Below are 19,648 nucleotides of genomic sequence, written 5' to 3' on the forward strand. Positions count from 1 at the left end.
ACTGCTGGGGTGTGTGTGACTCATCTTCCCCCCAGCTCACATGGGGGGGGGGTAAATCCAGACCCCACAGTGGGATGCGAACCTGATATGGGCTCTCCAGGGCAACTGCTCCCCTCCCCAGGGAGGGGGCTGGTCCTGGGAGGTGCGGGGGTGGGGGGTTCACACTGGTGGGGGAATTGTCCCTGGGGGGTTAATGCCTGGCACAGGATAGGCCCCCCAGCCCCTGGGGATCTGCACTCCCCACCCTGGGTCCCCCCAGGTACCCCCCAGTAGGGGGAGTGTCGATGGAGGAATCATCCCTGGAGACCCCCAAGGAGGGGGGGAGGAGAGCGAGACACCCCCTGGGGAGGGGGTCACAGCGCAACACCCCCGGTGGGGGGGAGAGAGAGACACCGGTGGGGGGAGCACAGACAGACAGGGATCTGGGACAGCTGGGAGGTAAAGTTCCCCCCAGCTCCCTGCGGCCGGGATGGGACGGACCCGCTTGAGGGGGGGGGGCGAGGTGCAGGACACAGAGCATAAGGCACCTGCACCCAGGGCCGCCCAGAGGGGGCAAGAGGGCCCAGGCCCACAGGCCCCCACCAGGGGCCCCTGGAGCAGGGTCCCTCACTCGCTCCGGGGGGCCCAGAAAACTCTTGCGGGGCCGGGCGCAGGAGCTTCTTCGCGGCTGGTCTTCGCCGGTGGGGGGGGGTCCTTCTGCTCTGGGGCGGAAGGACCCCCCACTGGCGAATTGCCGCCGAAGACGGACCCGCCGCTGAAGTGCAGCCCGGTCTTCGGCAGTAATTCGGCGGAGGGGGGCCCCGCGGCGGGTCTTCGGGGCACTTTGGCAGTGGGTCCTGGAATGGAAGGGCCCCCCGCCGCCGAAGACCCCGGGGCCCCCGGAATCCTCTGGGCGGCCCTGCCTGCACCCAGACAGATGCACAGAGGTGGGGGGAAGGGAACCAGCCTCCCCCCACAACCTGGGATGGGTGCGTGTCTCACAGACACACACAGAGCAGGGCTCCACCCCCACCCGCCGGCTCCCTGCGCCCTTCGGTCCGTCGCTCGGGGAGTTCACCCCAAGGCTGTACGTGGGGACGGGGTGGCTCACACCCTCCCGCCCCGATCGGGCACGGAAGCATTGGGGGAGGGGGGAGCCCCAAATCCCAAGTCAGTGTGTGTGTGTCCCCCCCCCAGTCGCCAGAGTGGCTCAGCAGATCCCGAGATCTCACCCCGCAGCTCCGACCGGCGCTGGGGATTCAGCTCCACGTGTCCCGGGTCCCCCCGATGTGCTGTGATTTGTCCCCGAGCGCGGGGAGTCCCGGCGTTCCCTGCCCCCCCCAGTGTGGTGAGAGTTGGGACTGGGGTGAGCAGGTGGCCAGAGGCCGGATGGGGCCGGTGTCCTGGATGCTGCTGCCATGCGTGGGAACCTGCCAAACCTGCGGAGATTGTCCCTGGATTATTGGCTGGTATCCGACCCCCCCATCACAGGTTCTCGCAGCCTCTCCTCCCCCACAGCCTCCAGCCGGTGCCGGCCCAGCCCCCGACCCCAGAACCCCAAGCTGGAGCGGACGCGGCCCCCTGGCCCAGCACCCCTGGGCTGCAGCCGGCACCGCTCAGCGACCGCTGCTGAAAACAGGGGCCTCAGTTACTGCCCCCCGCAAGTCACCCTGCTCAGACCCACGGCCCCTGCGCATCGCAGGGTTAACGCGCCCCGCCCAGGCCCCCCGCCCCGGACGGATCTGCCTGTCTATGGTGGGTGCCTCCCCCGCCCGCACTGCCCCATTGTTCTCACGCCTGCCCCGGGGCCCATTCTGCCAGGCGCTGCACACGGGACAGAGCCTGCACCCAGGAGCTAAGGGGGACGGGGGGAATCCAGGACCCCAGGTCCCTTCCCACAGAAACATCGGTGAGTGCTGACGCCAATGCCCCAGTGTGACACTAGGGGACGCTGGGCTGCAAGGAACGGGGGCACAGAGAGAACCCAGGAGTCCTGGCTCCCAGCCCTCCCCAGCTCTAACCCACTGGATAGATGTCTCCAGGTCACCAGGGCCTGATGAAATGCATCGGAGCATAGTCAAGGAGCTGACTGAGGAGATATCTGAGCCATTAGCGATTATCTTTGAAAAGTCCTGGGAGACGGGAGAGATTCCAGAAGACTGGAAAGGGGCAAATCTGGTGCTCATTTATAACAAGGGAAATAAGGACCAACCTGGGGAATTACTGACCAGCCAGCTTAGCTTCTGTGCCCAGAAAGATAATGGAGCAAATAATTAAGCAATCAGTTTGCAAACACTTAGAAGCTAATAAGGTGATAAATAATAGTCAGGATGGATTTGTCCAGAACAAATCATGTCAAACCAACCTGAGAGCTTCCTCTGGCAGGGTAACAAGCTTGTGGATGGGGGGGGGGGGGGCAGTACATGTGGTATATCCTGACTCTGTCTCGCAGGACCTTCTCCTAAACAAACTAGGGAAATGCAACCTAGATGGAACTACTATAAGGTGGGTGCAAACCTGGTTGGAAAACTGTTCCCAGAGAGCAGTGTGGCAAGGCACCTTCTCAGTCTCCCCAGCCTCTGCCCTGGTGAGACTGGCTTGGGTAATGCGGCCCCCTTAGGACACAGGGGGAGTCTGCTCCCCATCTCTCCACCAGTCCTGTTTAAAGTATTTTCACTCCCTTGTGGGAGAGAGCATGGCCTCTCCTCCTGGGGAGGCTCCCTGTCTTACTGCTCCAGCACTCCTGGCAGCCAGGCTCCTTCTCTCTCTGCTCCTCCCCTCCTTCCTCCCAGGGAGGGGTTTAAAAAGGTCTCAGGCAGCCCCAAGTTGGAATCAGCTGATCCTAATTAACCTCAGGTAGCTCCCGCTCAGCTGATTCTAATTTGCTACCTTGGTAACCCTTTCTCAGCTGAACCTGATTGACCTGTAGTTGTCTCTCAGTTGATAAGGAGGAGGGGCCTTTTAACCCTCTGGGACTGACTCCTCCCCCCCTTGCAGCTCTCTGTCCTGAGTTTATCGCAGTAGCTATCAGTGGTTCACAGTCATGCTGGAAGGGCACAACGAGTGGGGTCCTGCAGGGACTGGTTCTGGGTCCAGTTCTGTTCAATATCTTCATCAATGATTTAGATAAGGGCATAGAGAGTACAGGACACTTATAAAGTTTGTGGACGATACCAAGCTGGGAGGGGTCGCGAGTGCTTTGCAGGATAGGATTAAAATTCACAATGATCTGGACAAAGTGGAGAAATGGTCTGAAGTCAATAGGATGAAATTCAATAAGGACAAATGCAAAGTGCTCCACATAGGAAGGAACAGTCAGCTGCACACGTACAAACTGGGCAATGGCTGCCTAGGAGGGAGCACTGCGGAAAGGGATCTGGGGGTCAGAGTGGACCACAAGCTAAATATGAGTCAACAGTGTAATGCTGTTGCAAAAAAAGCCAACGTCCTTCTGGGCTGTATTAGCAGGAGTGTTGTAAGCAAGACTCAAGCCGTAATTCCTCCGCTCTACTCTGTGCTGATCAGGCCTCAGCTGGAGTATCGTGTCCAGGTCTGGGCGCCACATTTCAGGAAAGATGGGGACAAATTGGAGAAAGTCCAGAGAAGAGCAACAAAAATGATTAAAAGTCTAGAGAACATGAGCTATGGGGGAAGATTGAAAAAATTGGTTTTGTTTAGTCTGGAGAAGAGAGACTGAGATGGGACACGATCACAGTTTTCAAGTATGGAAAAGGTTGTTACAAGGAGGAGGAAGGAAAATGGTTTTTCTTCATCTCTGAGGGCAGGACCAGAAGCGATGGGCTTGAATTGCAGCGAGGGCGGGTTAGGGTGGACGTTAGAAAAGACGTCCTGGCTGTCAGGGTGTCTCAGCCCTGGAACATGTAGCACGGGGAGGGGGGGTGGAATCTCCCTCATTGGGGATTTTTAAGCGCAGGCTGGACGAACCCGTCAGGGATGGGCTAGGTCAGGGGTGGCCAACCGGAGCCTGAGAATGAGCAAGAATTTACCAAAGTACATTGCCAAAGAGCCCCCCCATCAGCTCCCCCACCCAGCGCCTCCCACCCGCCGCAGCCCCATCGGTCAGCGCCTCCCCCTCCCACCCTGCACCTCCTGATCAGCTGCTTCATGGTGTGCAGGAGGCTGGGCGGGGGGGGGGGGAGCGAGAGCCGGCTCAGGGGAGGGGGCGGGAAGGGGGGTGGGGGGGCCGGGCCTGTGGCAGGGGCAGGGGTTGAGCACTGAGCACCCCCCACCGGCACATTGGAAAGTTGGCGCCTGTCGCTCCAGCCCCTACAAGCAGCCGCATATTCACTTCTGCAGAGCCGGCTCCGGAGCCACACGCTGGCCTCCCTGGTCTGATCATCCTCAGTCCTGCCACGAGGGCAGGGGACTCTCGAGGTCCCTTCCCGTCCTGTGATTCTGTGACCCCCCTGCCTGAGCCGGGGATGGAACCCAGGCCCCCGGTGTGGGGCAGTATTCGGGGCTGGGGGACCCCGGCTCCTAGAGGTGTCACAAGGCCCCAGCTCCTCCCCCACCCCCCCCACCCCGGCAGGGCCCATCGGCCACTGGGGGAAGTGTCCCAAGAGCCAGTGGGGGAGGGGCGGCAGGTTGGGTAAGAAACCCACTGAGCAACAGCCGGGGGGGGGGGGGGATCATGGAGCCCTGAATCCTGGGGGGAGGAGGGGGCAACTCAGAGCCCTGAACCCAGGGGTGGGGGGGGCTGTTTCCATCTCCTGGCTCCTCCCCCCTCCCTTTTGCCGTCACCTTCCTACCCCCCCTCCCCTGCTGGGTGCGGGGCCTGGGGGGCAGGAGCAGCGAGGAGCCTGGGCGTGTTGCCGTGGGGGGGGCGGGGTACAGAGTGGGGCAGCAGGAGCCTGGGCGTGTTGCCGTGGGGGCTGTGGGGAAGGGGGCGGGGTCCAGAGTGCGGGGGGGGGGCAGGGCTCCGTTGCTCTGTGGGTTTCTTTCTTACCCAACATCCCTCCCCGGGGGCCTGTTGGGCAACCCCCCTCCCCCCGCCCATCCCTGCCCTTCCCCCACCCTGGGATTCACCAGCCGGGCACCCTCACCCCAACCCCAGCACAGACTGGACATGGGGCATCTCCCAGGCACCCCCCACGCCCACACCTGGGCCAGCTCCTGGACAGGCCCAATTCTGGCAGGTGAGCGGGGGAGGGGGGCAGAACTGGGATAGGAAGGGGCTGCGGGTCAGGCATGAGGGGCACCAGCGGAGATGGGGGCGGGGGAGCCCAGGGTTGGAATAGCCAGGGGCTGCGGGTCAGGAGTGAGGGGCACCAGCGGAGCTGTGGGAGGGGAGCCCAGGGTTGGAATAGCCAGGGGCTGCGGGTCAGGAGCCCACGGTTGGAATAGCCAGGGGCTGCGGGTCAGGAGTGAGGGGCACCAGCGGAGCTGGGGGCGGGGGAGCCCACGGTTGGAATAGCCAGGGGCTGCGGGTCAGGAGTGAGGGGCACCAGCGGAGCTGGGGGGTTCCCATTTCTAACACCCTCCCCTCTCCCGCAGTCTGTGTCCTGTTCTCCTGCCTCCCACTGGGCAGCGCTGTTGATTTTGGGGTGGCAGTGGTGCCCCCCCACCCCACAGTGGGGCAGACGGTGACCCTGCTGGTGGGGGGGGCCCGGGGAGTCGCCCAGAGCTGCACCTGGTACCGCAGAACCTCCACAGCCGAGTCCGCTCGGATCCTGACCTTCACCTCCCCGGACACGCGGAGCCAGGGACCCTGGGGGGTGACTGCTCCCTGCACATCGCGGGGTTAACCCCCCAGGACGACGGGAGCTTCACCCTCGTCGTCCGCGCCAGGGGCCGGTCCCACGTGCTCTTTGTGCGCCTGCAGCTCGCCGGTAAGAGCAAGAAGGGGCGCCGTGGGGCAGGGGGCTCAGCAGGGGGCGCCGTGGGGTGGGGCCGGGAGCTGGGTGGGGGCGCTGTGGGGTAGGGAGCTCAGCAGGGGGCCCCCTGGGGCAGGGGGGGGGCGCAGCAGGGGCTCAGCAGGGGGCGCCGTGGGGCAGGGGGCTAAGCAGGGGGTGCTGTTGGGTAGGGGTTCCGCAGGGGGCGCCATGGGGCAGGGAGCAGGGTGGGGCACCGTGGGGCAGGGGCTCAGCAGGGGCGCCGTGGGGCAGGGGCTCAGCAGGGGTGCTGTGGGGCAGGGAGCGGGGTGGGGGCACGGTGGGGCAGGGGTGGGGCAGCGGGTTGCTCCACGGGGGCTGTCTCCCACCGAGGCTCTTTGTTCGCAGGGTGACTGGACGGTGTCTGGATTTGCTGCCCCCCACCAGGGGGTCCTGGGGGCTGGTACCGGATCCCAGACCCCTCCCCCACATCCCCCAAGTGCCCCCTCCCCAGACCCCTCCCAAATCTCCCTCCCCCCAGTAACCTTAATAAAAGCCTGGGAATTGAGCCACAGCCTGGAGTTTGTGTGTGGGGGGTGGGGTAAATGGGTGGTGGGGGGCAGGCCCCAGCTGTAGAGGGGCCGGGTGCATGGGGTAGGTGGGGGGGGCTGTGTGATGGGGGGGCCGGGTCTCTCCCCCCCCGCCGTCGCCAGGTCCCTCTTGGCCCCCGGCAGGGAGTGGGTGACCCCCCCGCTCCAGGGGCGCCGCAGGACCAGAGCGATGGAGCCGGGGGGCTGGAGACCCCCAAAGAGGAACCTCCCCTTTCGCCCCCTCCCATCCGCAGACAAGGGCGGGGCGGGGGGCTCGTAGTGGCCCCAGGTCCCAGCCTCGCGCCTCTGCCCAAACTTCAGCCTGGGTGGGGGGGCAGCGTTAACCCCTAGAACACGCCCCCCCCCGGCTACGCACAGACTTAGGGGGGGGAGTGGGGGCTCATTCTGTGTCCCGGCTCCGGAGTGGCTCCAGCCCCACCCAATCCGGTGTGTGCGCGGAGCAGGGGGAGGAGCCCACTGCCCCCCCCCCGCTCACTTGCCAGTTCCCGCCCCTTCTACGAGCTGCCCCGTTGTGGCCCGTTTCCTGGGGGGGAGGCATATGGGGGAGGGGGTTAAGGAACCCCCAGACTGAGGATTCCCGGCGGGGGCATGGGGAGGAGGGGCCGGCTGTGCTGCAGGGGTGGGGCAGAGGCAGGCTGCCCACAGTGGGACGGGGAGGGGCAGCAGGGGAAGGTGCAGGATCTCTGGGTGGGGAGAGAGAGGGGCCAGGGGGTGAGGGTGGGGAGAAAGGGGGCAGGTTCCCAGGGCAGAGGGGGAAGGGCCAGGGGGGGTGTCACAGGGTCTGGCCTATGCCCCAGCTTGCAAGCGGCCTCTTGGGCCCGACCCCTCACTGGGCCAGGGACCCCAGGGTTGGACACAAGGAAAAGGATAAATGGACACAAATCAGATATTAGGAATGGCAATATACAAAAACCTGTAGGAGAACACTTCAACCTCCCTGGCCACACAATAGCAGATCTTAAGGTGGCCATCCTGCAGCAACAAAACTTTAGGACCAGACTTCAAAGAGAAACTGCTGAGCTCCAGTTCATCTGCAAATTTGACACCATCAGCTCAGGATTAAACAAAGACTGTGAATGGCTTGCCAACTACAGAACCAGTTTCTCCTCCCTTGGTTTTCACACCTCAACTGCTAGAACAGGGCCTTATCCTCCCTGATTGAACTAACCTCGTTATCTCTAGCTTGCTTCTTGCTTGCTTATATATACACACCTGCCCCTGGAAATTTCCACCACTTGCATCCGACGAAGTGGGTATTCACCCACGAAAGCTCATGCTGCAAAACGTCTGTTAGTCTATAAGGTGCCACAGGACTCTTTGCTGCTTTTACAGATCCAGACTAACACGGCTACCCCTCTGATACTGGGTTGGACAGGGGCCCATGGGCTCCAGGACTGGGCCACCAGCACCTGAGGGTCTCTGCGGGACCCTGCAGGCATGAGGCCCCGGGGCAGTGGCAGCGACCCGGCCCCCGTGCAGAGCCAGGGGCCCCACTCAGCCTGGAGAGGCAGCCGGTAGCCATGGCCCGGCCCAGCCCTGACCCAGTCCATGGCCGGCTCGTTCTGGCCCCTCACGCGGCCCCTCTCTGGGGGCGTCCTGCTGCCGGGGTGGGGGGGCTTGGCCAGTCCTCAGGGCAGCGATTTGCCGCCTGGACCAGCCCATTCCCCACAGACGTCCCACCTCCCGCACGGCTCATGCAGGGGACTGAGTCCTTTTTCCAGTCCAGAGGGAAACTGAGGCACAGGTAGGGTGACCAGATGTCCCGATTTTATAAGGACAGTCCCGATTTTTGGGTCTTTTTCTTATACAGGCAGGGCTGGGCTGGCAGGGGGCTGCGGGTCGGGAGTGAGGGGCACTGGCAGAGCTGGGGGGATCCCAGGGCTGGGCTAGCAGGGGCTGCGGGTCGGGAGTGAGGGGCATCAGCAGAGCTGGGCGGGGGGCCAGGCCTGAGCTAGCAGGGGCTGTGGGTCAGGATTGAGGGGCACTGGCAGAGCTGGGCGGGATCCCAGGGTTTGGCTGGCAGGGGGCTGCGGGTCGGGAGTGAGGGGCATCAGCAGAGCTGGGCATGTCCCACCTCTAACGTACTCTCCCCCACCCCCCCAGTCTGTGTCTTGTTCTCCAGCCTCCTTCCAGCCGGGGCCGGTCCCTGTGGATCCTGATCTTTGTGGCCCCGTGGGAACTGTGCCGGGGTCCAGCCTTCACTGGGGGGAGACGCCAGCCCACGCCCGCTCCCTGCGCATCACAGGGGTAACCCCCCCAGGGCAGCGGGGGCTACACCCTCGTCTGCCAGGCCAGCGGGCACGACGCCGAGGCCTTCGGGCACCTGCGGATCTCTGGTAAGAGCAACGGGGGGGCCGTGGAGGCAAGAACAGGGCAGGGGTCTCAGCAGGGGGCGCCCTGGGGCAGGGGGGGCTCAGTAGGGGATTTGGGGGGTCTGTGACCCTTCCCCCGCTGAAGTCTCATCTTTTCCAGGTTGACCGGATGGGGCCGGGATCCGCCCCCAATGGGGCCAGCAAGAATTGGGGTGGGAGTGACCAGGCTCCCACTCCCATCCCAGTCACCAGCGACAGGGCCGGCTCCAGCTTTTTTGCCGCCCCAAGCGGCGAAGCGGGAAAAGCCGCGATCGGCGGCAGCTCTGCCGCCGGCTTCGTTCTTCGGTGGCAATTCAGCAGCGGGTCCTTCGCTCCAAGGGACTGAGGGACCCGCCCCCAAAGACCTGGACGTGCTGCCCCAGGGACCTGCTGCCTGGAGCCGGCCCTGACCAGCGACCCCCCTTATCCCCCCCTGAACCTCAATAAAAGTCTTTGGCAGCTGAGCTCGGCCTGGCACTGGGGGGGTCTCTGTGTAATGGCAGCCCCCACCCCCCCAAGCCAGAGCAGAGCAGGAGGGAGACTGTCTCAGAGGAACAAGGTTTAATAGTGGGGCTGGGGGCGCCCCCCATCTGCTCCCAGCACCAGCCTCCAGCTCTTCCTCCAGCAATTTGATCCAGACTCCGGCGTCAGAGGGAGCCCAGGCAGGGCCCCGGGAGGCTGGGTTCGGGGGGGGGTCCCTGAAGATGCTGATGGGGGGGATCCCCAGGGTGCAAGGTCTGGCCCGGAGGCTGAGGGTGGGAGTTCTCCTGGGGGGTTATCACTGCTGGGGGGGTTCCCCACAGACAATGGGGGGTGTCTCTAGGGGTTTCCATGGATGCTGGGAGGGGATCCCTTTGGGAGGGCCAAGGGTGCTGTGGAGGGTTCCCAGGTTTGCTGAGGGGTACCCCACTGGGGAGTGCTCAGGCTCTGTGTGGGTGCAGCTGCCCATTGGGGTCCCTGGAAGAGGACCGTACCCCAGTTTTTCTATGGGTGTTCCCCATGGTAGGGGGTTCCCCATGGGTGGGGACCCTCAGGGAGTTCCCCATGGCAGGGGGTGTCCCTGGGTGGCTCCTCGTTGGGGGGATTTCCCATGGTGGGGGGCATCCCTGGGCGGTGCCCTGTTAGGGGGGTTCCCCCCTGTGGTCTCTGCGGCTGGCGTCACCTCTGGATCTGGGCATACACGGACTCGGCTCGCTTCAGCAGCTCCTGCCAGGGGAGAGGGGCCGTTAGGGACAGACAGACATGGGGGAGGATCCCGGACACACGGACCCTCCCAGCCCCTCATACCCCACCCCCAGGAAGCTGAACTGGGGGGACTCACCGTGTAGTTGGGGTCTGGCTGGGGAGGCAAGGGGATGGCCTGCAAGACAGACATGGGGGAGGGGAGAGAGATTTGTTATAACCGGCCTTTGACCCCAACCCTCTCCAGGATCCCCCCTGCCCCCCAGCAGGGAACAGACCCCAGGGGGAAGGGGGCAGGAGGCAGGGGGATGGGCAGGGTGGTACCTGGCAATGACCGGGGGCAGCATGCCAGGAGTTCAAGGGGGGCAGTGCCCATGGGGTCCCCAGGGGGGCAGTGCCTGGCCCAGCCTCACTCACCGGGGGAGCTTGGGGGTCAGTTTTGGGGTTTCTCCCCTCCGGCTGCGGCAACTCCAAGGGAGACTCCATCACCTCGTAAATCGGCTCCATGTCATCTGGAGAGAGAACGGGAGATAGAACCCAGGCGTCCGGGCTCTCAGCCCCATGCCCAAGCCCCACCCCCGGGCTGTGACTCACCCCTGGCAGATCTTTGTGGTTTCTTCCCTTTGGGATCCAGTTTTCCTGTGGAGCTAAACAGAGCGGGGAGCTGACATGACAATCCCAAGGGAATCCCCACCCCACCTCACCAGGAGAAAAGAACCCAGGTGTCCTAGCTCCCAGCACCCCTCTTCTCTCCCGCTCTAACCTACTACACCCCACTCCCCTCCCAGAGCCAGGGAGAGAACCCAGGAGTCCTGGCTCCCTGCCCTCCTCCCTCCCGCTCTAACCCACTACACCCCACTCCCCTCCCAGAGCCAGGGAGAGAACCCAGGCGTCCTGGTTCCCAGCCCTGCCTCACACCCCCCAACTGTAACCACTAGACCCCACTCCCCTCCCAGAGCTGGGGGTAGGACCCAGGAGTCCTGGCTCCTAGCCCCCCCAACCCACTAGACCCCGCTCCCCTCCCAGAGCCAAAGAGAGAACCCAGGCATCTTACCCCCCTCCCCCGCGCTTACCCTCTGGCCAGGTCCGACCTGCGCAGGACGAGGTGGTAGATGACTACGGCTCCCAGAGCTCCGGTCAGCAAAATCCCAACCACGACCCCCGCCACCACCCAGCCCAAGACCTGCGGGGTGCTGGGGGCTGCTGTGGCCGGGGGAGGCCCTGTGCCTGAGCCCGGGGGGAGCAGTGTCCTTGGACCCAGGGTGGACACTGGGGCTGCAAGGAAGAGAATTGGGGAGAAGTTAGTGTTGGGGGGAGCTGGGGCTTGGGGGGACCCAGCCCAGGGGGTCCCTGTGGACAGAGCAGAGTCCTGGGCTGGGGGAATGAGGGGGGCTAATGGGGTTTGGGGAGGGATCACCCTCTGGCTCCCCCTGGGGGTCCCTGGGGCAGTCCATGCGGGGGATGGGGGGTCTCCAAGACTGTCCCTGGGAGGTGGGGGAGTCTATGGGGGCGTCCCTGGAGGGATGGAGGCCATGGGGGGTATGGAGAGGGGGAAGGGGTGATGGGGGGGCTCTGAGGAGTCCCTGGGAGGGTCTCTAACCAGCCTGAAGTCAACACCCTCCCATGGACCAGGCCTCTCGGCCGCTCTCCGGAGCAGGACTCTGGGGAATGACCAGTGGCCGGGCCAGGCCCCACCGCCAGCGCCAGCCGAGTACCTCGTGTCTGCGCTTTGGGCCTGGACACGGAGCAGACCCAGCGGCTGCTGCTGCCCCATGCTCCGGCGCTGCCACCGGGAACAGGCGACCGAGCCGGTGCAGCTGGGGCTGAGGATCCGGAACCAGGACCTGTCCCCAGCATTTGCCAACAGCCCCTTCGGCTCGAGGCCCTGTCGCTGCCCGAGGCGCCTGCCCGCAAGGGGCTGTGGACAGCTCCGAGCGCCGCCTGCCTGCAGCCACGATCTGCGGGGGGCCCACGGGGCTCTCGGCTGGCCCAGGGTTCTCTAGACAGGGGCTCGCTCCTGTGAGGAGAGTCTGACGCCTATAAACCAGCCCGCCCAGCTCCGTGAATTCCCCCCCCCGAGCCAGGACAAGGGGCCCCGTGTGCACGCGGCTATGGCCACGGCACAATTCTTCCCCTGACTCCACGGCTGCCGCTCCGGGGGCTGGACTGACCAGGCTGACAGGAGCGAGCGTCTCTGCTACACACGGCAGGGCCTAGCCGTGAGCTGCAGCAGAGACCTGCCACGGAGCTCACCTGACCCTGGTGTGACCCGTTCAGCACAGGCCCCCCGCACGCTGCGCTGCTCTCAGCTTTACGGTCCCAGCCCCAGAAACGGTTACACGCCCCACCCGGACAATGCCGGACGAGCTGGGGAACGGGCTGTTAACGAAGGCTACGTACAACCAGCGCGTTCTGGGCCAGAGGAGCCGACACGTTCCATGGTGCCTCACGAAGCCATCGGCTCTGCTGTGCACGTCACCCCTAGGGCGACCCAGCGGCTGGTCCAGAGCCGACGAAGCCACAGCCCAGAATTAAGCCAACCCAGCCCCTGGGACAGGCGCACTGAGCTGGCCACTGGCGCTTGGAGAGGTGGGTTGTGAACATGGATGGACCAGCCCCTTCTGGCACCGCAGGACACGTCCGCACAATGGTGCCACGTCGCTCAGGTGACCCAGCCGTGCGGCACGAGTGGCAGCTGCACGCGGAGACCCTCACGTCCGAAGTTCCTACTGGACGTCTCGCAGCAGCGTGGGGATAACCCAGCGTGGGGACGGAGCCACGGGCCGCTGATTCCTTCCTTGCTGGCTCAGGCTGGCGACAGACCCAGCGAGTGAGTCGAACGGGTTTATATCACGGCAGTGCGACGAGCCACTAACGGAGGCCGGAGCCCTGCGCGAGGGGAAGGGACGTGCCAGAGAGACTCTGCAGAGAGCGTGGCCTGCTGGTGGGGCAAGCACAGGCTGGGCAGAGAGCAGGCCGTGGGAAGTCACTGCCCCAGCTGGCTGCAGCCTGGAACAGAGCCAGTGGGTGGCCAGGGCCGGGTCCCTCGTGCCCCACACAGAACGCGGTGGCTCATCGTGGCTCAGCCCAGCCTGGAGGTTTTGCACCGAAACTCTGGAGTTTCCCACTATTGCAAGATGCCGCAGAGGAGACAACTTGTTTCCTGTCTGGCTGAGGAGAAGGCACAGCTCACATCCTGGCTGGATGCTTCCAACCTGGCTTCCAGCTGGCCCCAGACGCTGTGCTGGGCAGGGACCAGGCCAGACTGCCGAGCAGCGCTCGATCGTATCCAACACCCTGCGCCTCACCCCCCGTGGAGAGCCTGGCCCAGGAGAACACCCCCCACGGGTCACTGCTAGCGCCGCCTCCCTGACAGCACCAGTTCGCTCCGCTGGGCAGGGACCAGGCCAGACTGCCGAGCAGCGCTCGATCGTATCCAACACCCTGCGCCTCACCCCCCGTGGAGAGCCTGGCCCAGGAGAACACCCCCCACGGGTCACTGCTAGCGCCGCTCCGCTGGGCAGGGCCCTGGGTAGAGACAGCAGCGAAATCCAGAGACTAGAAAGGATCCAGCTGTTCTATACACAGCGCCCTGAGCGAGTCACCTGGTGACCGTCCGTCTATCGCCCCGGCGCTCTCCGGTCATTGCAGGAGTGAGGGCAGAACCCACCCATGCCAGGTCCAGCTGATCCGCGGCACAGGCTCAGGTCTGGAACGCGTGTAAGCGCCTCGCTCCCAGTGATCAGGCAACGTTTACTCTGGTACTGTCCCCTGCGAGGGCTGCCTGGGCTTCACGTCTCCAGCCGGGCGCGCCTGAGCGAAACCCTCTGACGGGCTGAGCTCCGTGCGGGCTGTTGGCATCGCGTCAGCGAGTTTGGTCGTAGTGGTGTAGACACGACTCTGCGTCAGTAAGTACCCGAGGGTGCTGAGTCCGACAGGCAAAGCCACGGCCAGAATCCCAGCGTTTAGCAGAACCGAGCCTGCCACACACAGACTCTGCGGCTCCGGACGAAAGGTCCGAATTGGTTTGTGAGCCGCAGGTTGCACCACCAAGTGCACCAGCCCTGGAGGCCTGCGGCCTCCTGCTCTGCCTGTTTCCTGGGGTTTAATGCGCAATAGCCCTGACGTGCACAACTGGGCCCCTGGCTCTGGCAACAGCCGACAAGGCCACGCAGTAACGTGGCTCCATTTCCGAACCCCACCGGAGCACTGGCTGCCTGACTTGCCCCGGCAGCCAAGCTGCTTTGGCGCAGGGGCGAGGTCGGTACCAAGTCTCAGCCCAGACCCGTGTAGTGGGAGAGCAGCTGCCTCTGACTGAACGGAAGGGCCTGATTGTCCCTGATCCTTGTCACACCTCTGCTGGGGCGCAGTGCGGGCCGTCCCCAACGCTGGCCGCCGGCTCTCCTTTGCTTTCAGTGATTTGCTGCTAAACTCGTCCGCTTCTAGGAATTGTCTGGCCGAAGGGGACGGACGGAGCCAAAGCCCAGCAGGAAAATGAGCCGAGGTAACTGGCTCACTCTTTAGCCCATGTGAGTTTTAGAACCTAGCCTGCCCACCGGGTCGTGGAGGGGCCGAGGTGCTGGGTACCCTGGGGGACGGGTGGATCCCTGCAGAGGGTCCCAGGGGGTGGGGGTGTCTCTGGGATGTGATTTACCAACCACCTGCAGCCCCACCCTGTTCCTCTCACACCTCGGGGGGATGGATGTGTCGGGGGGGGCATGGGAGATTGGGGGTGTCTGGGGGAAGGCACAGGCCATGGGGGGGCCACTCACCGCTCACCCGCAGCTCCACGGTGCCCTTCTCGCTGGCCTGCGGCACCAGCAGCAAAGCGACCTGGTAGGTGCCGCTGTCATTGGCCTGGGCGCCCCGGAGGAGCAGAGACCCGTTGGGAAAGCCAACCTCGCGGCCCGTGAACTGCACCCCGTTGCGCTGGGGGAGCTCCTGCCCCGGGAAGTAGCTGAAGATGCGGGTGCTGCCATCAGCCAGCCGCCCCCGGTACCAGTCGAAGTGACGCAGGGGATCCAGGACGCCTTCCACGGACAGAATGACGTTCTGCCCCACGGACGGAGCCTCCGGGATCACGTGCACCACAACAGTACAAACCACAGCACGGGGACCCCAGCACAACAGGAGACAGCCTGGCGGGACAGGGAGAGGAAGAGAGATGGTGAAAGTGCCCCTCACTCCTGACCCGCAGCCCCCGCTAGCCCAGCCCTGAGCTCCCCCCACAGCTCTGCCGGTGCCCCTCACTCCCAACCCGCAGCCCCTGCTAGCCCAGCCCTGAGCTCCCCCCACAGCTCTGCCAGTGCCTCCCAATTCCTACCCGTAGCCCCCTGCTAGCCCAGCCCTGAGCGCCCCCCACAGCTCTGCCGGTGCCCCTCACTCCCAACCCGCAGCCCCTGCTAGCCCAGCCCTGAGCTCCCCCCACAGCTCTGCCGGTGCCCCTCACTCCCAACCCGCAGCCCCTGCTAGCCCAGCCCTGAGCTCCCCCCACAGCTCTGCCGGTGCCCCTCACTCCCAACCCGCAGCCCCTGCTAGCCCAGCCCTGAGCTCCCCCCACAGCTCTGCCGGTGCCTCCCAATTCCTACCCGTAGCTCCCTGCGAGCCCAGCCCTGAGTTCCCCCCGCAGCTCTGCCAGTGCCCCTTACTCCCAACCCGCAGCCCCCTGTTAGCCCAGCCCAGGGCTCCCCCTACACAGCTCTGCCGGTGCCCCTCACTCCCAACCCGCAGCCCCTGCTAGCCCAGCCCTGAGCTCCCCCCACAGCTCTGCCGGTGCCCCTCACTCCCGACCCACAGACCCTGTTAGCCCAGCCCAGGGCTCCCCCTACACACTGCTCTGTGTCTCACCTGCAATCAGAACCCCCTTATATGGGGTGTTCCGGACACAAGGCCCTCCCATCCTCCCCCGAGGCAGGAGCAGAGGGGAGGGTCCCAGTCTGTGGAGAGAGGAGAAGGCACCTGAGGGAGGGTCCCAGTCGGATGCCTGGGTCCCTTTGCTGAAGTGCCTTTACCAAGAGTCCCAGGCTCAGCTCCTCTGATGGGCTGTGGACGTGGGATCTTTGCCGGCCTCCCGCGGGGGCGGCAGCAGCACGAGAGCTGCTCAACCCGTCTGGCCCTGAGTCACCCAGAGCCTGGAACGTGGGATGGGAGGCGGGTGCCCTGGTGCGGAGCCCAGGAAGGTGCCTGGGAAACAGACAGGGGGGGGGGGGGGGAAGCGCCCTGCGCATCAAAAATAAGGGGAGAGAACCCAGGAGTCCTGGCTCCCAGCCCCTTCCCTCCACTCTAGCCACTAGACCCCACTCTCCTCCCAGAGCTGAGAGAGAACCCAGGAGTCCTGGCTCCCAGCCCCCCCCCAATCAGACCCCCTTTCTTTCCCAGAGGGGGGGGCAGAACCCAGGAGTCCTGGCGCCCAGCCCACCAGACCCCCTTCTTTCCCGGGGGAGGGGCCAGAACCCAGCCCCCACCACCAGACCCCCTTCCTTTACGGGGGTCGGGGGGAAGAACCCAGGAGTCCTGGCCCCCAGCTGTAGGTGCCTGTGTCTTACCAGGTGCTGAGCCCGCCCCCTCAGGGGGCCGGTGGGGCGGTCGGTACGTCGGTCTCTCTGTCCGTCTCCTCCCGGCTCTGGCTCCCTCCCCCGCGGGGCCCAGGCGGGGCCGGACCTGCACCCTTCGTCTGTTCGCGGCGGCTCTGCGCTGCTGGGGGGGGCGGGGGGTCGGTGCAAACAGACCCCCCCCCGCCCGCATAGCACGGACACGCCCCGCCCCCAGCGTCCGGTCCAACCCCCCCCCCCCCCGGTTCAGTCTATGGCGGGTCACTGGGGAGCAGAGATCTCGGGGGTGGGGGGCGGGCTCCAGTCACACCCCGGGGCCCCGCCCCCAACCCCGCTGGGGAATCCCGGCCCCTCCGGGCACCTGAGAAACTGGGGGGGCCTCCCCCCTCTCCATCCTACTGAGTCAAGCCAATCCCCACGGAACTGCGCCCCCTGCCGCGCCCCCAGCACAGCGCCCCCGCCGAGCCCCCAGCACAGCGCCCCCGCTGAGCCCCACGGAACAGCGCCCCGCCGAGCCCCCTCCCACAGCACAGCGCCCCTGCCGAGCCCTCCCACGGAACAGCGCCCCCGCCGAGCCCCCTCCCCACAGCACAGCGCCCCTGCCGAGCCCCACGGAACAGCGCCCCCCACAGGCCCTCCCACGTAACAGCGCCCCTGCCGAGCCCCCACAGCACAGCGCCCCTGCCGAGCCCCCAGCACAGCGCCCCTGCCGAGCCCCCACAGCACAGCGCCCCTGCCGAGCCCCCAGCACAGCGCCCCTGCCGAGCCCTCCCACAGCACAGCGCCCCCGCTGAGCCCCACGGAACAGCGCCCCTGCCGAGCCCCCAACCCCGTCCCCACAGCACAGCGCCCCCGCCGAGCCCCTCCCCACGGAACAGCGCCCCCTGAGCCCCACGGAACAGCGCCCCTGCCAGGCCCCACGGAACAGCGCCCCTGCCGAGCCCCCCACGGAACAGCGCCCCTGCTGAGCCCTCCTCCCCACAGCACAGCGCCCCTGCCGAGCCCCCACAGCGCCCCTGCCTGCAGTGCCCCTGCTGAGCCCCAACCCCCGTTCCCACAGCACAGCGCCCCTGCCGAGCCCCCACGGAACAGCGCCCCTGCTGAGCCCCCTCCCCACAGCACAGCGCCCCTGCCGAGCCCCTCCCACGGAACAGCGCCCCTGCCGAGGCCCCACGGAACAGCGCCCCTGCTGAGCCCCCTCCCCACAGCACAGCGCCCCTGCCGAGCCCCCACGGAACAGCGCCCCTGCCAGGCCCCAACCCCGTCCCACAGCACAGCGTCCCCGCCGAGCCTACGTCCCACAGCGCCCCTACAGAGCCCCAATCCCTCCCCACAGCACAGCGCCCCTGCCGAGCTCCCCACCCCTGCTGCAGTGCCCCTGCCAGGCCCCAACTCACAGCACAGCGCCCCCTGCTGAGCCCCCCCACAGCGCCCCATGCCTGCAGTGCCCCCTCCTGAGCCCCCAACCCACAGCACAGCGCTCCCTACCGAGTCCCCACCCCCGCCCCAGCGCCCCTGCAGAGCCCCACCCTCCCCACAGCACAGCACCCCCAGACCCATTCCCAGCCAGGGCGGCTTTAGGAAGTGCGGGGCCCAATTCAGACATTTCCGGCGGGGCCCCAGCAGGGATGACTAAAAAAAAAAAAAAGTAAAAAAACCCCCTTCGTTTCCTAGCAACCGATTCCCAATAAAAAGTTCGGATTTAAAGGCTGTGCCACAGGAGGTATTTTTGTACCAATAGGGTCACCGTACGGCTGGGTGGCGATTTCAGAATCCAAACGCCTGACATGCCCGGGTAATAGGGCTGGATGTTAACTCTACCTAAAGGTCTGGTTTAAAAGCTGGGCCTGACCTAGAACTGAGCTTCGTGTCACACGTGTGGGTCCCTGCCGCTCCCTGGGGGGGGGTGCTAGGGTGAGCCGATCCCCCCATTTTATAGGGACAGTCCCGATTTTGGGGTCTTTTTCTTATCTAGGATCCTATTACCCCCCCCCGCCACTCCCTGTCCCGATTTTTCACACTTGCTGTCTGGTCACCCTCGGGTGTGCACACGGGTGGGTCCCAGCTGCTCCCTGCCCCCCTCACTGAAGCAGGTGAGCAGGGTCACTGCCCTGGGAACTGCAGGGCACCCGTGGGCATGGGGCTGGCTGGAGGCAGGGCAGGGGGTGCAGGGCTGGAGACAAGGGCTGGCTGGAGACAGGGGCTGACTGCGGGCAGAGGGTGCTGGGCTGTCTGCAGGCAGGGGCTGGTGCGGGCAGGGCAGGGGTGTAGCAGGGGCTGGTGCAGGCAGGGCAGGGGGTGCAGCAGGGGCTGGTGCGGGCAGGGGGTGCAGCAGGGGCTGGCTGGAGACAGGGGTGTAGCTGGTGCGGGCTGGGGGTGCTGCAGGGGCTGGTGCAGGCAGGGCCGGGGGTGCAGGCAGGGGCTGGTGCGGGCAGGGGGTGCAGCAGGGGCGGGCAGGGGGTGTAGCAGGGGCTGGTGCGGGCAGGGCAGGGGTGCAGGCTGGGGGTGGTGCGGGCTGGGGGGGGCGGCTGGGGGGGGTGCTGGCTGGGGGTGTAGCAGGGGCTGGTGCGGGCACGGCAGGGGGTGTAGCAGGGGCTGGTGCTGGCAGGGGTGCAGCAGGGGCTGGTGCGGGCAGGGGTGCAGCAGGGCTGGTGCGGGCAGGGCAGGGGTGTAGCAGGGGCTGGTGCGGGCTGGGGGTGTAGCAGGGGCTGGCTGCGGGCAGGGGGTGTAGCAGGGGCTGGTGCGGGCAGGGGGTGTAGCAGGGGCTGGTGCGGGCAGAGGGTGTAGCAGGGGCTGGTGGGGGCAGGTGGTGCAGCAGGGGCGGGTGCGGGCAGGGGGTGCAGGCGGGGGGGGGTGCGGGCAGGGGCTGGTGCGGGCAGGGGTGCAGCAGGGGCTGGTGCAGGCAGGGCAGGGGGTGTAGCAGGGGCTGGTGCGGGCAGGGGGTGTAGCAGGGGCTGGTGGGGGCAGGGGGTGTAGCAGGGGCTGGTGCGGGCAGGGGGTGCAGCAGGGGCTGGTGCGGGCAGGGGTGTAGCAGGGGCTGGTGCGGGCAGGGCAGGGGTGCAGCAGGGGCTGGTGGGGCAGGGCAGGTGGTGCAGCAGGGGCTGGTGCGGGCAGGGGTGCAGCAGGGGCTGGTGCTGGCAGGG

The 19,648-nt window shown here is 66.0% G+C and overlaps 1 protein-coding gene and 1 long non-coding RNA gene across 6 annotated transcripts; one reads left to right on the forward strand and one right to left on the reverse strand.

The window, feature by feature from the left end:
* The first annotated feature begins 5,042 nt into the window (after nt 1–5,042).
* LOC120390134 lies at nt 5,043–8,558 on the forward strand. Of its 2 annotated transcripts, none has more exons than XR_005591022.1 (3): nt 5,043–5,135; nt 5,494–5,828; nt 8,525–8,558. It is a non-coding gene; the product is annotated as an uncharacterized LOC120390134 (long non-coding RNA). The 2 variants fall into 2 exon arrangements; XR_005591021.1 differs by lacking the exon at nt 8,525–8,558 and adding an exon at nt 6,219–6,328.
* Nucleotides 8,559–9,318: 760 nt separating this feature from the next.
* CEACAM19 (CEA cell adhesion molecule 19) lies at nt 9,319–18,395 on the reverse strand. Of its 4 annotated transcripts, XM_039512461.1 has the most exons (9): nt 18,241–18,395; nt 16,500–16,650; nt 15,802–15,912; nt 14,727–15,092; nt 11,028–11,229; nt 10,549–10,601; nt 10,372–10,466; nt 10,094–10,132; nt 9,319–9,978 (listed from the first exon to the last, which is right to left on the reverse strand). In XM_039512461.1, exons 1-9 carry the CDS (start codon nt 18,292–18,294, stop codon nt 9,931–9,933), a joined length of 1,119 nt encoding a protein of 372 aa, XP_039368395.1. In that variant the 5' UTR covers nt 18,295–18,395; the 3' UTR covers nt 9,319–9,930. The 4 variants fall into 4 exon arrangements, with proteins under 4 accessions (XP_039368395.1, XP_039368396.1, XP_039368397.1 ...); XM_039512462.1 differs by lacking the exon at nt 15,802–15,912 and having other exon boundaries at nt 18,241–18,393; XM_039512463.1 differs by lacking the exon at nt 18,241–18,395 and having other exon boundaries at nt 15,802–15,890; nt 16,500–16,671.
* Between the last annotated feature and the right edge of the window lie 1,253 nt (nt 18,396–19,648).

Source organism: Mauremys reevesii, linkage group 24, assembly GCF_016161935.1.
Source record: "Mauremys reevesii isolate NIE-2019 linkage group 24, ASM1616193v1, whole genome shotgun sequence".
Lineage (NCBI taxonomy): Eukaryota > Metazoa > Chordata > Testudines > Geoemydidae > Mauremys > Mauremys reevesii.

What these genes read in the sequence shown, in the direction of transcription:
- CEACAM19 (XM_039512461.1), bottom strand. Translation starts at nt 18,294, where the DNA reads ATGTCAGGCGTTTGGATTCTGAAATCGCCACCCAGCCGTACGGTGACC. An exon ending in GGGGGCGGGCTCAGCACCTG is followed by an intron (nt 15,913 to 16,499) that starts GTAAGACACAGG and finishes ACCCTCCCTCAG; the next exon opens with GTGCCTTCTCCTCTCTCCAC. An exon ending in TAAGGGGGTTCTGATTGCAG is followed by an intron (nt 15,093 to 15,801) that starts GTGAGACACAGA and finishes CTGTCCCGCCAG; the next exon opens with GCTGTCTCCTGTTGTGCTGG.